The following is a 14,732-nucleotide window of genomic DNA, read 5'->3' as shown; positions in this document are numbered from 1 at the left end:
GGTGCAACAAAAATCCAAGTCTTTCTTTCTTTCACTGATCAAAGCCACTTCTGTTATCTTTTGACCAAACTGTGCCAGTGTGGCTCAGTTGCCAACAGGATGTCGTGGGTTCGAGCCCGGCAGCAGGACCTCAGCCCTCGGCTGGCACTCCAGTGCCATGTTGTGCTGTCTTTCGGATGAGGCCTTGTTTAGTTACATAGTATTTACAGCACAGAAACAAGCCATTTGGCCCAACAGTGGTAATGTTACTGAACTCATAATCCAGAGACATGAGTTCAAATCCCATCACGGCAGCTGGGGAATTTAAATTCAATTCATTAAACAAATCTGGAATAAAAAAACTAGTATCAGTAATGGTGACCATGAAATTATTGGATTGTTGTAAAAACCCATCTGGTTCACTAATGTCCTTCAGGGAAGGAAATCTGCCATCCTTACCCAGTCTGGCCTATATGTGACTCCAAACCTACACCAATGTGGCTGACTCTTAACTGCCCTCTGAAGTGGCCTAGCAAGCTGCTCAGTTTTCAAGAAGGTGGCTCACCAACCCCTTCTCAAGGGCAATTAGGGATGGGCAATAAATGTTCGTCCTGCCAGCGACGCTCACATCCTATGCAAGAATTTTTTTAAAAGGTCTGTGCTGGTGTTTATGCTCCACATGATTCTCCTCCCACCCCTACTTCATCTCACCCCATCAACATATCCTTCTCTTCAGAAAGCACTTAATTGGTTGTAAAGCGCTTTGGAACGTCCTGAGGTCGTGAAAAGCACCGTATAAATGCAAGTCCTTGCAAATTCTTTTGTCGGATAAGGGCAGGATTAGACTAAAGTGCGCTTAGTCGCCTCATACTCACTGCCTGTTCTGTAGTGAGGAGTGATAGGTCAGGGTGTGTTAGTGGAGGGCTGCGACAATACCCAACACACAGGAGTTGAGAGGAGCACAGACAACTGGAAAGGGCGTTGTACGAAAGCCAATTCAGCAAATCAACAGAACTTGCCTGAACTGCTGGTTCAGGTGGGTTTTAAAGACCCCTCTCCCCCCCACCCCCACTCCCGCCTCGCACCCCGGCAATGTTGGAAGATCATCATCATAGGCAGTCCCTCGAAGCGAAGATGACTTGCTTCCACGCCGAAAAGGGATGAGTTCACAGGTGTTTCAATGAAGGACCTAATATTCCGGATCCCGAACTACATCCTGAAGGGTGGAAGATGCCCGTGCGTGGAGTTTTTAACGTGTGGTGGCCGTTGTACACCAGCCCCCACATGGGCTTGACAGAGCGAAGTCTTGGTCCAGTGGCAAGGGTTAACCAAGACGACTCTGAAGTGGTTGTTGGAAGAAGATCGGTGTTGGAAGCTCTCCTGGTTTCCTGACCAACACTCATCCCTCAATGCACACCACAAATTATTCATCTCATTGCTCTTTCTGAGAGCTTGCTGTGCCAAACAAAATGGCTGCCACCTTCCCCTATATAAGAACAATTGTTGCACTTCAACTTAATGTACTACTTTACGGTATATTTATGAAGTGATAAGGCAATATATAAATGCAAATGTTAAATACAGAGGCAAACATTATACAGTTTGCTTTCCTGAGGTATGGGAAATGGACCACATTGTCCAGGGCCGTGCCGTGGATCTTGATGACTGGGGGGCAGTGCTGTGCAGCGAGGACAGGCTGGTGGACGCCTGAGGAAAAGAGTGATTGAAGATCAGGCCCTCAAATCTGCCACCAAGCTCATGGTCTACAGGGCTGTAGTAATACCCGCCCTCCTGTATGGCTCAGAGACATGGACCATGTACAGTAGACCCCTCAAGTCACTGGAGAAATACCACCAACGATGTCTCCGCAAGATCCTACAAATCCCCTGAGACGCACAACATTAGCGTCCTCGACCAGGCCAAAACCCCGGCATTGAAGCACTGACCACACTTGATCAGCTCCGCTGGGCAGGCCACATTGTCCGCATGCCAGACACGAGACTCCCAAAGCAAGCGCCCTACTCGGAACTCCTTCACGGCAAATGAGCCAAAGGTGGGCAGCGGAAACGTTACAAGGACACCCTCAAAGCCTCCCTGATAAAGTGCAACATCCCCACCGACACCTGGGAGTCCCTGGCCAAAGACCGCCCTAAGTGGAGGACGTGCATCTGGGAGGGCGCTGAGCACCTCGCGTCTCGTCGCCGAGAGCATGCAGAAATCAAGCGCAGGCAGCGGAAGGAGCGTGCGGCAAACCTGTCCCACCCACCCCTTACCCTCAACGACTATCTGTCCCACCTGTGACAGGGACTGTGGTTCTCGTATTGGACTGTTCAGCCACCTAAGGGCTTGTTTTAAGAGTAGAAGCAAGTCTTCCTCGATTCCGAGGGACTGCCTATGATGATGATGATGGCAGTTGGCTTTAAAAATAAGATAATCTGATGATCTGATACCCCCCCCCCCCAGTTCATCATAAGAATTTAAGAAGAGATGGGCATTGGTGTGCCAGGGATTTATTCCCCAAGGGCATGTTTCCAACTTTGCTGTGCCAGCGTGGGGGAGGTGGCAAGCGGAGGAAATTCAGCAGAACTGGAGAAGGTTTGGCGAGCCAGTTTTCACTGAAATTAAAAAGTGCACAGAGTCTTCGCACTAAGTACAGCATCTGGCAGCTCTTACTGCACAACGGTGGACTCACGTCACTCCTGGCAGGGATGGGGAAAGCCGTAATTCGTCTGTTACAAAACGCTTTGTTTGCACAAGGATTTCAACGAAGGATTCAAAACAGGCAGCTTGAGGATCAGAACTGAAACTCAGCTTTGAGCCGAGGCAGATATTTCACACAAACGTACTTCTCTGTCTCAATGTTCTCTGATGGTGAGATTGAACAGGGGCTTGGCTATATTTAGCGAAGCTTTCAAAAACAGGTAGTCGTAAAACATTGTTGTGGTTAAACCACGTCTGTTGTTCTGCGTACAGTGGGATTATCAAGTGGGATTAGCCATGTATTTATCTGCATCAAGAAAGCAGAAACTGTTCTGTTTCTGATTGAGATGGCCACCTGCTGGTATCTCTGAACATTTGCGGCATGGTATGAAAGAGAATTTCCCTATTCGGACCGCACTACCCGGCAACTGAAAGGCACCTATTGCTGGCCACATCTGTTTCATGGGGATATTTCCTCCAGCATTAATGCAGTGTTTGTAAACAGAAATAACTGCAGAAAGGGAACCTTTGAGCCACGATTAATAGTGAAATGCAATCCCAAGTGTTATGCGGGGAGATCTCTGTATACCTACCACCACGTGTCTCGCTCATCGCTTGTTCCCGCCTGTTTAACTCTAAAACTGCTGCTTGTACATACTCTGGGAGCCGATCACCTCGTGTCGAACCCACCCCCGCGACAACGGCCAGTACTTCACCAGAAGTGTGCTGCGGACAGACCTACCACCTGATTAAAGAAATCGCCTGGAACTCAACCTTAAGCTTGGTTCCCTTGCAATTGCAATTTTTTGAAAACAGTTTCGCATCTCATTTCACAACTTTTAAAAAGTTCATTCGCAGGATGTAGGCGTCGCTGGCAAGGCCGGCATTTATTGCCCATCCCTAATTGCCCCCCCCCCTCCCCCCGAGAAGGTGCTGGTGAGCCGCCTTCTTGAGCCGCTGCAGTCCGTGTGGTGAAGGTTTTCCTAATGGCTTGATACAGTTGAGTGGCTTGCTCGGCCATTCCAGAAGGCAGTCAAGAGGCCAGCCTTCCCTGGAGATGGAGCACGCGGTGTCCACCGGTACGCTCGCGGCCTTCCGCGAGAGGTGGGCGCCGGAGAGACTGGAGTGCATCGTCACCCCCGGCAACCAAATTTTAATTTGATTTAAGTTGACTGTCTAAAGTTTAATTTGTTCAAATTGTTGGTTTTAGTGCCCCTTTAATAAGGGGGCATTTGATTTACGTTTTGATTTACAGATGCAACAGAAAAAAAAGAGGCCAGCCTTTATTGCCCATCCCTAATTGCCCTTGAGAAGACCACCATTTCAGAGAGCAATTAAGAGTCAGCCACATTGCTGTGGGTCTGGAGTCAGATAGAGGCCAGACTGTGTAAGGACAGCAGATTTCCTTCCCTAAAGGACATTCGTGAACTGCAAAGACAACAGAGGTTTTTTTGTTAAATGAAAAAGTGCGCAAGCACGGCTTTGAACAAGTTAAAAGCACGGAACTTAATGTGCTGTCTGTGTCATTCTGAGTCCTCTCTAAGATGGCTCCTCATTATCTAAACCACCTCCAAAAATGGGGGAAGAGGCTCCCTTGGCAATAGCAAAAGTAAACAGTGGATGGCTTACGGCATGAGCCGCCAAAATATCACCTTAAATGTATACAAAGCGATATGAAAGGCATGCACTATGCCCGCCATCAAAAGGCATGATAAACTTGATATCCTGAACTGACAAGTACGAATAACTCTCTCCTCTCTAAAAAAAAATCAGATTGCAAAGACTTCATGCCTGGTGCGCCATTCATAACCGAACAAGTTATAGACAGAGAAACAGCAGGGAGCCATTAGCTGTGAGAGCTTTTACTGTGGTTTCTTGGAACATGTCACACTGACTCATGTCTAATGATGATTGACACATCTCCCATTACCATTAGTTCTGCAGGTTTCAAGACAGAGCTAATCACACATATTCCTAAGACACCATTTTGAAACACTTCTCCTCGTGTGCTCGCTGGGTTGACATGAAAAGAAAGAACGAAAGACTTGCATTTACAACCACCAGACATCCCAAAGCGCTTTACAGCCAATGAAGTACTTTTGGAGTGTAGTCACTGTTGTAGTGTGGGAAACGCAGCAGCCAATTTGTGCACAGCAAGCTCCCACAAACAGCAATGTGATAATGACCAGAGAATCTGTTTGTGTTATGTTGATTGAGGGATAATTATTGGCCAGGACACCGGGGAGAACTCCTTCTTCGAAATAGTGCCATGGGATCTTTTACATCCACCTGAGAGAATAGACAGGGCCTCGGTTTAACACCCATCCAAAAGACGGCACCTCCGACAGTGCAGCACTCCCTCAGCACTCCACTGGGAGTGTCAGCCTAGATTTTTTGTGCCTTGAATCCACAACCTTCTGACTCAGAGGCAAGTGTGCTGCCCACTGAGCCACAGCTGACAAAAAGCTCATTACACCACAATCTGCGCTTTCATTCTTTCCCAAAACCTCAGAACTGTGGGACTCCTCACTTTCCTCAGACTTTCCTTCTGCAATCTACTGGCTTCTCATAGCTAATCACTACTCCTCCATTTGCCTCATCTCCTACCCTGGTCAACATTGGCAGCCTCCTGCACTGTGTGTTTGACCCTTCATCAGCGTTTCCTAATTAAGAAGTTCGAGGGGCTATAAAGGAAAATTACAGATGGGGAGCTGCACGCAGATCTCTAAACAAATCCCGATGGATTTTTCTGAATTGTGTGGCTTGTAATTCGCTGTGCATCAGGGAAGCGTTTCTAGTCCCACCTGGTATGTCTAGCACACTTTGACAAAGCCCTGGAGCATAGTACTTAGCAAGTTAACCGCATCGAGTGGGATTTCTGTTCCTTCCTCAACCCCACCTCACCCCTCTGCATTTCACGACCTGCTCTTCTTCGAAACAGCGCCATGGAATCTTTTACATCCACCTGAGAGGGCAGACGGGGCCTCGGTTTAACGTCTCATCCGAAAGACGGCACCTCCAACAGTGCAGCACTCCCTCAGTACTGCACTGGAGTGTCAGCCTGGATTTATGTGCTCAAGTCCCTGGAGTGGGACTTGAACCCACAACCTTCTGACTCTGAGGCAAGAGTACTACCCACTGAGCCAAGGCTGACAAGGTCCTGATCTGGGCCTGGTTGTGATTGGGGAGGTGGTGGTGAGAATGAGAGGAGCCTCTGAGAGATTTCCCTCTGGATAGATGGGCAATCAGTGGCTGAGTCCCCTCTGCGTTTATGCGTTTAAGTCCCTGGAGTGGAACTTGAACCACAACCATCTGACTCAGAGACGAGGGTGCTGCCCACAGTGTCAGCTGTGGCTCGGGAGGGGAGGGAAGAAAATAAAAATGAACCGTCTCTGTATGTATGGAGACTACGCCAAAGCACCAACCTGCCCACTAACACCACAAGTACCGTTCCTCAAAGTCTTTCAGTGTTCCCCAGGAACCACCCGCCAGGTCTGAAGTTGCCAAACCACATCACAGTTGCATCCTGCTTTGAATGCAAACCAATGTTCCTCTTCTACTGGACATCACCATGGCAACCTTTATGAGGTCACTCCTCGCCATGCCAAAGAGAAACGGAAATGTTTTAACCGTGATTGGCTGGTAGCATTCCAGTCAAGAAGGTTGGAAAACAATGTTAATTTGAGGCAGAGAAACGAAAGAGGTTAAAGTATTTTAGATATTCTGCACTGACCCACCTTGGATGAGGTTCTCCTTTAACTGCTATATACAAGTTCACGCAGAATCTTCTATCTTCTTAATGCAGGGAGATGACTTATACATTGATGCAACTTCTACACCAGAGTTTATGACACCGCTCATTCAAACACATTGGGCTGGATTTTCGGCTTTGCTGATTTCGGGGCAGTAATGGCGGCGGGGCGGTAAATTTTGTGCCCGGGAACAGTTTGCGTCTCAATCAGCAAAATTCAGCAGCTGGGCCCTGAGTGTGGGGCGGAGCGCTAAGGGAGGCGTTCCACACCTCTTTTAGGGCGCTAGGCCAGCTGAGCAACTGAAAATCCCCAGCTAAACAGCCGGCCTCGGAGAGAGGCCTGGGGAAAAAAAAATTCCTGAAAAAAACCCGCCAAACACATTCCCAATAAATAACTCACGCCACACCACAACATAAATTGCAAAAATAAACAATCACGCTTACCTGAGGTGGACATTCCTTAGCTCACTGCGGCCGCGTCAGCTCAGAACGCCTGCTTTCCCAGGCGGTCCCAGCACAGCGCTCTACGGAGTGCTATGGATCGGGAGGCAGCCAAAAATCGAGCCGGTGTCACAACCAGGGATGTTGCACACCGTCTCGCCGCTTCCGGGCGGTACTGCTCCGCGCCCCCCTCCAAACCGGCACCGAATGTCCCGGCGGGGTGCTGGAAGATGGCCACCCGCCCGGAAGTGCTTACCGCCGCCATTACCGACCCTCCGCGGCGCTAACAGGGGCAGCAGAAGACCGAAAATCTAGCCCAAAGTGCTACGAAACACAGCACCGTGCACACCTCATACACAAAATAGGACGGTACCTTGACGAAAGCATGATGCCTGTGACGTGACATGATTTGTTAACCCATGAGTGCTTGAGCTATCAGTGAGTTATGTAGGTCAGGTCATATGTGAGACAGTTTCTCTTCTGGCTGTCTGCTAAAGCCATCATGAAAATGCTAGTTAGCATTTCACTCATTTAAAAATACTTGCGTTGAAAAGTTCAGTCTCGCTCTGCTGCCCGTATCCTAACTCCCGTTCACCCATCACCTCTGTGCTCGCTGACCTACATTGGCTTCCGGTCCGGCAATGCTTCCATTTCAAAATTCTCATCGTTGTTTTCAAATCCCTCCATGGCCTTGCCCCTCCCGATCTCTGTAACCTCCTCCAGCCCCACATTCCCCCCGAGATCTCTGCGCCCCTCTCATTCTGGCCCCTCTTGTGCATCCCTGATTTTAATCACTCCGCCATTGGTGGCCGTACCTTCTGTTGCCTGGACCCCAAGCTCTGGAATTCCCTCCCTAAACCTCTCCGCCTCTTTACCTCTCTCTCCTTCTTTAAGACGCTTAAATCCTGCCTCGTTGACCAAGCTTTTGGTCACCTGTCCTAATATCTCTTTATGTGGCTCGGTGTCAAATTTAGTTGGATAGCCGCTCCTGTGAAGCGCCTTGGGACGTTTTACTACGTTACCGGTGCTATATAAATGCAAGTTGTTTGTTGTCGTGTTAGACAGATCAGCATATTGTGATAATTACAGATTCCATAAGTTATGAGCTGGAGGGAGCACTGGCGTGCAGCCCCAGTGGGGGTTATACAGAGGGAGAGAGGACAGAGATCGAGGCAGAGACGCTGAGTGAATTCGGGGCATTTGCCACACAAGGAGGAAGGGACACGTCAAGTTAGCCCAGAGCTGCTCTTACAGTCCTCCTCATGGCTGCACTGGTGAAGAGCTTAGTGCAGGTTTCCAGCCGGCCGTCAGCTGGGAGTATGGGGTGGTGGTGAGGGGGTTTGGTGCTGAGAGTCTGTGGAGGAAATGGGCACAAAATGCTAAATACCACATGCAAATACCTCCTGTGAACACGATCATGTAATGAGAAATTAATTATTCATGGCGTTGGGCACCGCAAGCACCGTATCAGATTTTGAACCAGGTGCCAAATGATCTTTTAAAGAAGGTATTAAAAAGGAAGCTAATCATTCCTGCTGGTGTGTCTGCCCTTGGGGAGGTGCCTTCATCACGCAAACAGCTGGCAGTCTGCAGAGAAACAATTACCTTTAATCGACCGCAAAATGTGCCCATTACAGCTTGTGTCTTTAAAGGGACGTGGCAGCGCTTTAGCAGCAGGTCTATCCCTCTCGTCCCAAGTCCCATCCTTAGTCTATGCCCAGTCAGCCAATCTCAGTCCAGGGGATGAACTGGTGGAGGTCGAGGTGTACTGCAGCTGGTCTCCAGGCCACTAGAGTCGGCAAGCGAGTGTCGAGACAGGGCGGCGGGGGCGGAGTGGGGGAGGGGGGGGGCGACAAAGCACAAGCTGGGAGTTTTGCTCCTGATTGGGAAGGCAAGTGGAATGTTGGTCTTTATTGCAAGGGGGAGAGAGTATAAAAGTAGGGAAGTCCTGCTACAACTGTACAGGGTATTGGTGAGGCCACACCTGGAGTACTGCGTCCAGTTTTGGTCTCCGCAGTTCAGAGAAGGTTCACTAGGTTGATTCCGGAGATGAAGGGGTTGACTTATGAAGAAAGGTTGAGTAGATTGGGCCTCTACACATTGCAGTTTAGAAGAATGACAGGTGATCTTATTGAAACATAAGATTCTGAGGAGGCTCGGCAGGGTAGATGCAGAGAGGATGTTTCCCCTTGTGGGGGAATCTAGAACTAGGGGCATAGTTTCAGAATAAGGAGACGTCCATTTAAAATGGAGATGAGGAGGAATTTCTTCTCTTAGAGGGTTGTAAATCTATGGATAAACTAATATGGCAGGGGGATGGGAACCTAAGCAGGGAGACAGAGGGAAATAAAATGGAATCAGAAGCCAAAGATAGAAAAGAGAATAGTAAAAGTGGAGGGTAGAGAAACCCAAGGCAAAAAATAAAAAGGGTCACATTACAGCAAAATTCTAAAGGGGCAAAGTGTGTTAAAAAGACAAGCCTGAAGGCTCTGTGCCTCAATGCGAGGCGTATTCGGAATAAGGTGAACGAATTAACTGCGCAGATAGCAGTTCACGGGTATGATGTCATTGGCATCACGGAGACATGGCTGGGAACTCAACATCCAAGGGTATTCAGCATTTAGGAAGGATAGACAGAAAGGAAAAGGAGGCGGGGTGGCGTTGCTGGTTAAAGAGGAAATTAATGCAATAGTAAGGAAGGACATTAGCCTGGATGATGTGGAATCGGTATGGGTGGAGCTGCGGAATTCCAAAGGGCAGAAAACGCAAGTGGGAGTTGTATACACACCACCAAACAGTAGTAGGGAGGTTCGGGACAGCATCAAACAAGAAATAAGGGATGTGTGCAATAAAGGTACAGCAGTTATCATGGGCGACTTTAATCTACATATTGATTGGGCTAACCAAACTGGTAGCAATGCGGTGGAGGAGGATTTCCTGGAGTGTATTAGGGATGGTTTTCTAGACCAATATGTCGAGGAACCAACTAGAGAGCTGGCCATCCTAGACTGGGTGATGTGTAATGAGAAGGGACTAATTAGCAATCTTGTTGTGCGAGGCCTCTTGGGGAAGAGTGACCATAATATGGTAGAATTCTTTATTAAGGTGGAGAGTGACACAGTTAATTCGGAAACTAGGGTCCTGATCTTAAGGAAAGGTAACTTCGACGGTATGAGGCGTGAATTGGCTAGAATAGACTGGCGAATGATACTTAAAGGGTTGACGGTGGATAAGCAATGGCAAACATTTAAAGATCACATGGATGAACTTCAACAATTGTACACCCCAATCTGGAGTAAAAATAAAATGGGGAAGGTGGCTCAACCATGGCTAACAAGGGAAATGAAGGATAGTGTTAAAGCCAAGGAAGACACAAATAACCTTCCGATTGTACTAGGGGACAGTAGATCTAGTGAGAAGGAGGAACTGAAGGATATCCTTATTAGGCGGGAAATTGTGTTAGGGAAATTGATGGGATTGAAGGCCAATAAATCCCCAGCGCCTGATAGTCTGCATCCCAGAGTACTTAAGGAAGTGGCCCGAGAAATAGTGGATGCATTGGTGATCATTTTCCAACAGTCTATCGACTCTGGATCAGTTCCTATGGACTGGAGAGTAGCTAATGTAGCACCACTTTTTAAAAAAGGAGGGAGAGAGAAAACGGGTAATAATAGACCGGTTAGCCTGACATCAGTAGTGGGGAAAATGTTGAAATCAATTATTAAGGATGAAATAGCATCGCATTTCAAAAGCAGTGACAGGATCGGACCAAGTCAGCATGGATTTATGAAAGGGAAATCATGCTTGACGAATCTTCTGGAATTTTTTGAGGATGTAACTAGCAGAGTGGACAAGGGAGAACCAGTGGATGTGGTGTATTTGGACTTTCAAAAGGCTTTTGACAAGGTCCTGCACAAGAGATTGGTGTGCAAAATCAAAGCGTATGGTATTGGAGGTAATGTACTGACGTGGATAGAGAACTGGTTGGCAGACAGGAAGCAGAGAGTTGGGATAAACGGGTCCTTTTCAGAATGGCAGGCAGTGCCGCAGGGCTCAGTGCTGGGACCCCAGCTCTTTACAATATACATTAACGATTTAGATGAAGGAATTGAGTGTAATATCTCCAAGTTTGCGGATGACACTAAACTGGGTGGCGGTGTGAGCTGTGAGGAGGATGCTAAGAGGCTGCAGGGTGACTTGGACAGGTTAGGTGAGTGGGCAAATGCATGGCAGATGCAGCATAATGTGGATAAATATGAGGTTATCCATTTTGGGGGCAAAAACACGAAGGCAGAATATTATCTGGATGGCGGCAGATTAGGAACAGGGGAGGGGCAACGAGACCTGGGTGTCATGGGTCAAGAGTCATTGAAGGTTGGCATGCAGATACAGCAGGCGGTGAAGAAGGCAAATGGTATATTGGCCTTCATAGCTAGGGAATTTTAGTATAGGAGCAGGGATGTCTTACTGCAGTTGTACAGGGCCTTAGTGAGGCCTCAACTGGAATACTGTGTACAGTTTTGGTCTCCTAATCTGAGGAAGGACGTTCTTGCTATTGAGGGAGTGCAGCAAAGGTTCACCAGACTGATTCCAGGGATGGCTGGACTATCATATGAGGAGAGACTGGATCAATTGGGCCTTTATTCACTGGAGTTTAGAAGGATGAGAGGGGATCTCATAGAAACGTATAAGAGTCTGACAGGACTGGACAGGTTAGATGCGGGAAGAATGTTCCCGATGTTGGGGAAGTCCAGAACCAGGGGACATAGTCTTAGGATAAGAGGTAGGCCATTTAGGACTGAGATGAGGAGAAACTTCTTCACTCAGAGAGTTGTTAACCTTTGGAATTCCCTGCCGCAGAGAGTTGTTGATGCCAGTTCACTGGATATATTCAAGAGGGAGTTAGATGTGGCCCTTACGGCTCAGGGGATCAAGGGGTATGGAGAGAAAGCAGGAAAGGGGTGCTGAGGGAATGATCAGCCATGATCTTATTGAATGGTGGTGCAGGCTCGTAGGGCCGAATGGCCTACTCCTGCACCTATTTTCTATGTTTCTCTGTATCTAATTCTCTACACCAGAGAGCTGTGGAGGTTGGGTCATTAAATATATTGAAGATGGAGATAGACAGATTTTTGAACGATAAGCGAGACAAGGATTATGGGAGCGGGCAGGGAAGTGGAGCTGAGGCCATGATCAGATCAGTCATGATCTTATTGAATGGCGGAATAGGCTCGAGGGGCCAAAAGGCCCACTCCAGCTCCTATTTCTTATGTTCTTAAGGCCCCGAACTTGGTGCACACCGCCCGCTGTCGCCGACTGCCGCCGAGTTTATTAGGTGGTCTCCCCTCGGTGCCAGTTTCCGCGAGGTCTCCCGCCGGCGGGAGGGGAGGGCCGCTGGGAACCGCCCGCTGACGGCTGCTAGCGCGCAAGGCACGCAAGTGTCCTCCCGCCCGCCGAGCCGGCAGATTCCTCCGGGCGGGAGTCGGCGGCAGCAGGGGGAAGGACCACTGCGTGGAGGCAGGTCTAACTCCAACGGTAAGTATGAAGACCTGCAAAAAAAAGATTCGTGAAGTTCTTTTATTTATTTGTTTTTCAGCAATTTATGTGGATGGGGTCCCCTGAAGGTCTTCCAGTGTTTTTTTTTGTGCGAATTTTTATTTTTATGTGCTCCCCTCTCCCTGGGCCCTACTCAATCCTCGGCGACACCTTGACGAGGATCGCATTTGCCGACGAAATTGGGAGCTCCTGCCCGCTGCCGCCCAGATTTATGGCGTGAATCCCTTTTTTGCCGCCGGGCAGTCTTTCAAGGACTTTTTTTACGAAACTCCCGCCCAAAGTACCATCAGGTACCTCGGCGGTCCTTCGGGCAGCACTTGGGCGGGACTTAGCTTCCACCAAGTTCGGGCCCAATGTTCTTATTATCCAGCAACCTTTGCTGGAAAATGCACGTGTGTGGATAATGTCAAGCGAGACTCCAATGTGATGGCCCTCGCAGATCCCTGCGCTGAAAACAGTGCCGGGACCTCTGCACAGGCATGTGCAGTAGCTCCAGGCACCCAAAACTGTGTGGGAGGGGCCCGAAGCACGCAGCCCCTAGCCCTGGCCGAATGGCCTCACTGGGGCTGCGTCGATAAGACTCCTCCCACGCCCAGCTCCTGCTTCCTTCGGACCGAACCCGACCCGACTTGACTCCCGCTCCCCCCCACCCCATCCCGACTCCCCCCCCCCCACCTCCGCTCCCGATCTCCACTCCTGAGCCCACCCCACCACCCGACCCCCGCTCTCGACCTTCCCCCCCGCCCGACCCCCGCTCCCGACCTTCCCCCCCCCGACCCCCGCTCCCGACCTCCCCCCCCCCCCCCGCCGGACCCCCGCTCCCTACCTTCCCCCCCGCCCGACCCCCGCTTCCGACCGACCTCCGCTTCCGATCTGACCTTCACCCCCCCCACGACCTGACCTCCCCCCCTGACCTGACCTCCCCCCCCCCGCCCGACCCCTGCTCCCGACCTTCCCCCCACCCGACCTCCGCTCCCGACCTCTCACCACCACCCCCGCCCGACCAACCTCCGCTCCCGACCTCTCACCCCCCCCCCGCCCGACCGACCTCCGCTCCCGACTTCCACCCTCCCACACCCCCCCGACCCCCCCCACCGACCGACCGACCCGCGCTCCCCCCGACCCGCGTTCACGACCCCACTGGACCCCGGACCCGACGCCACCTACCTGTCAATGCGGTAAATCTAAGCTCGAAGTCTTGGGCCCGGCCCGTTCAGCCTCCCTCTCCTTTCTTTCTTTCTCTCTCTCTCTCCCTTCTTCTCCCCGCCCCCCCGCTCCCTTCTCTCCCCCCCTTCCTTCTCTCCCCCCACTGAGCCCCCCCTCTCCACCCCCTCACACCCACCCCTCTCCACCCCCCCTCCACCCCCCTCCCCCCCCTCCCCTCCCCCTCCTCTCCCCCTCCCCTCCACCCCTCGCTGTCAGAAACACAGACACTGACAGACAGAGTGTGAAAGAGACACACACAGACAGACAGAGATAGAGACACTGACGGAGACACACGGGGGGGGGGGGGGTGGGGGGGTTGTTGGAGGGCTCCCGGTGCTGCAGTCAGTAAGTAGAAAATATTTTATTTATTGATTTAAAAAATATATATTTTTTATTAATTTTTTTTGATTGATTTATTGGTTGATTTATTGATGTATTTATCATTTATTATTGATGATGGCTCTTTTTGTAAAACTGAAGTGTTTAATGTTTGTAAACTTCCCTTTAAACACCCCTCCCCCACCCCCTCCCATTCCCTGCGCCTGATTTGTAACCTACGCCTGATTTTCTAAGTGTCGACAAAGTTTTTCTGAGCTTACAAAAATCTACACTTACTCCATTCCAAGTTAGTTTGGAGTAAGTTTTCACTGCCTAAACTTTCAAAACGGGCGTAAGTGGCCGGACACGCCCCCTTAAAAAATAAATCTGTTCCAAACTGAAACTGTCCTAACTGACTAGAACTGGAGCAAACTAAATGCCGAGAATTGCAATTTCTAAGATACTCCATTCTAAACCAATTGCTCCAAAAAAACAGGAGCAACTCAGGCCGAAACTTGGCCCCAACATTACTATTTAATTTATGAGTTTCCTTTGTTGTATGGCTTAGTTCCAAATTGTTGTGTCCCTCTAAGACGGGGGCATTTTGCTTGCTTTTTGTTTGAGAACACTGGGGCAACCCAGTGTCTCCTTGTTGGTTTATTTAGGAACGGCACACCATCTCTTACTAAACTGGTGTAATGAGATCATTGTAGTTAATTTGAGTCAACAGCTACCCGGGCGTTATCAATGACACACTGACACCCACTGCCAGCATGTTCAA

At 49.7% G+C, this 14,732-nt stretch overlaps 1 protein-coding gene across 4 annotated transcripts in view; it reads right to left on the bottom strand.

Moving 5' to 3' along the window:
* Positions 1-14,732, bottom strand: part of LOC139240926 (nuclear receptor subfamily 4 group A member 1-like) — a 91,842-nt gene that overhangs the window by 53,727 nt on the left and 23,383 nt on the right. The window contains exon 1 of one of the 4 annotated variants that reach the window (XM_070869456.1): positions 3,273-3,294. The exons of the other annotated variants lie outside the window; for them this stretch is intronic. Coding sequence (XP_070725557.1) covers positions 3,273-3,291 — 19 coding nt within the window. The 5' untranslated portion in view covers positions 3,292-3,294. Of the gene's footprint in view, positions 1-3,272; positions 3,295-14,732 lie in introns of those variants that run through there. 4 annotated transcript variants of the gene reach the window in all.

Source organism: Pristiophorus japonicus, chromosome X (genome assembly GCF_044704955.1).
Source record: "Pristiophorus japonicus isolate sPriJap1 chromosome X, sPriJap1.hap1, whole genome shotgun sequence".
Taxonomy (NCBI): domain Eukaryota; kingdom Metazoa; phylum Chordata; class Chondrichthyes; family Pristiophoridae; genus Pristiophorus; species Pristiophorus japonicus.
This window is presented reverse-complemented; position numbering and strand designations above follow the sequence as displayed.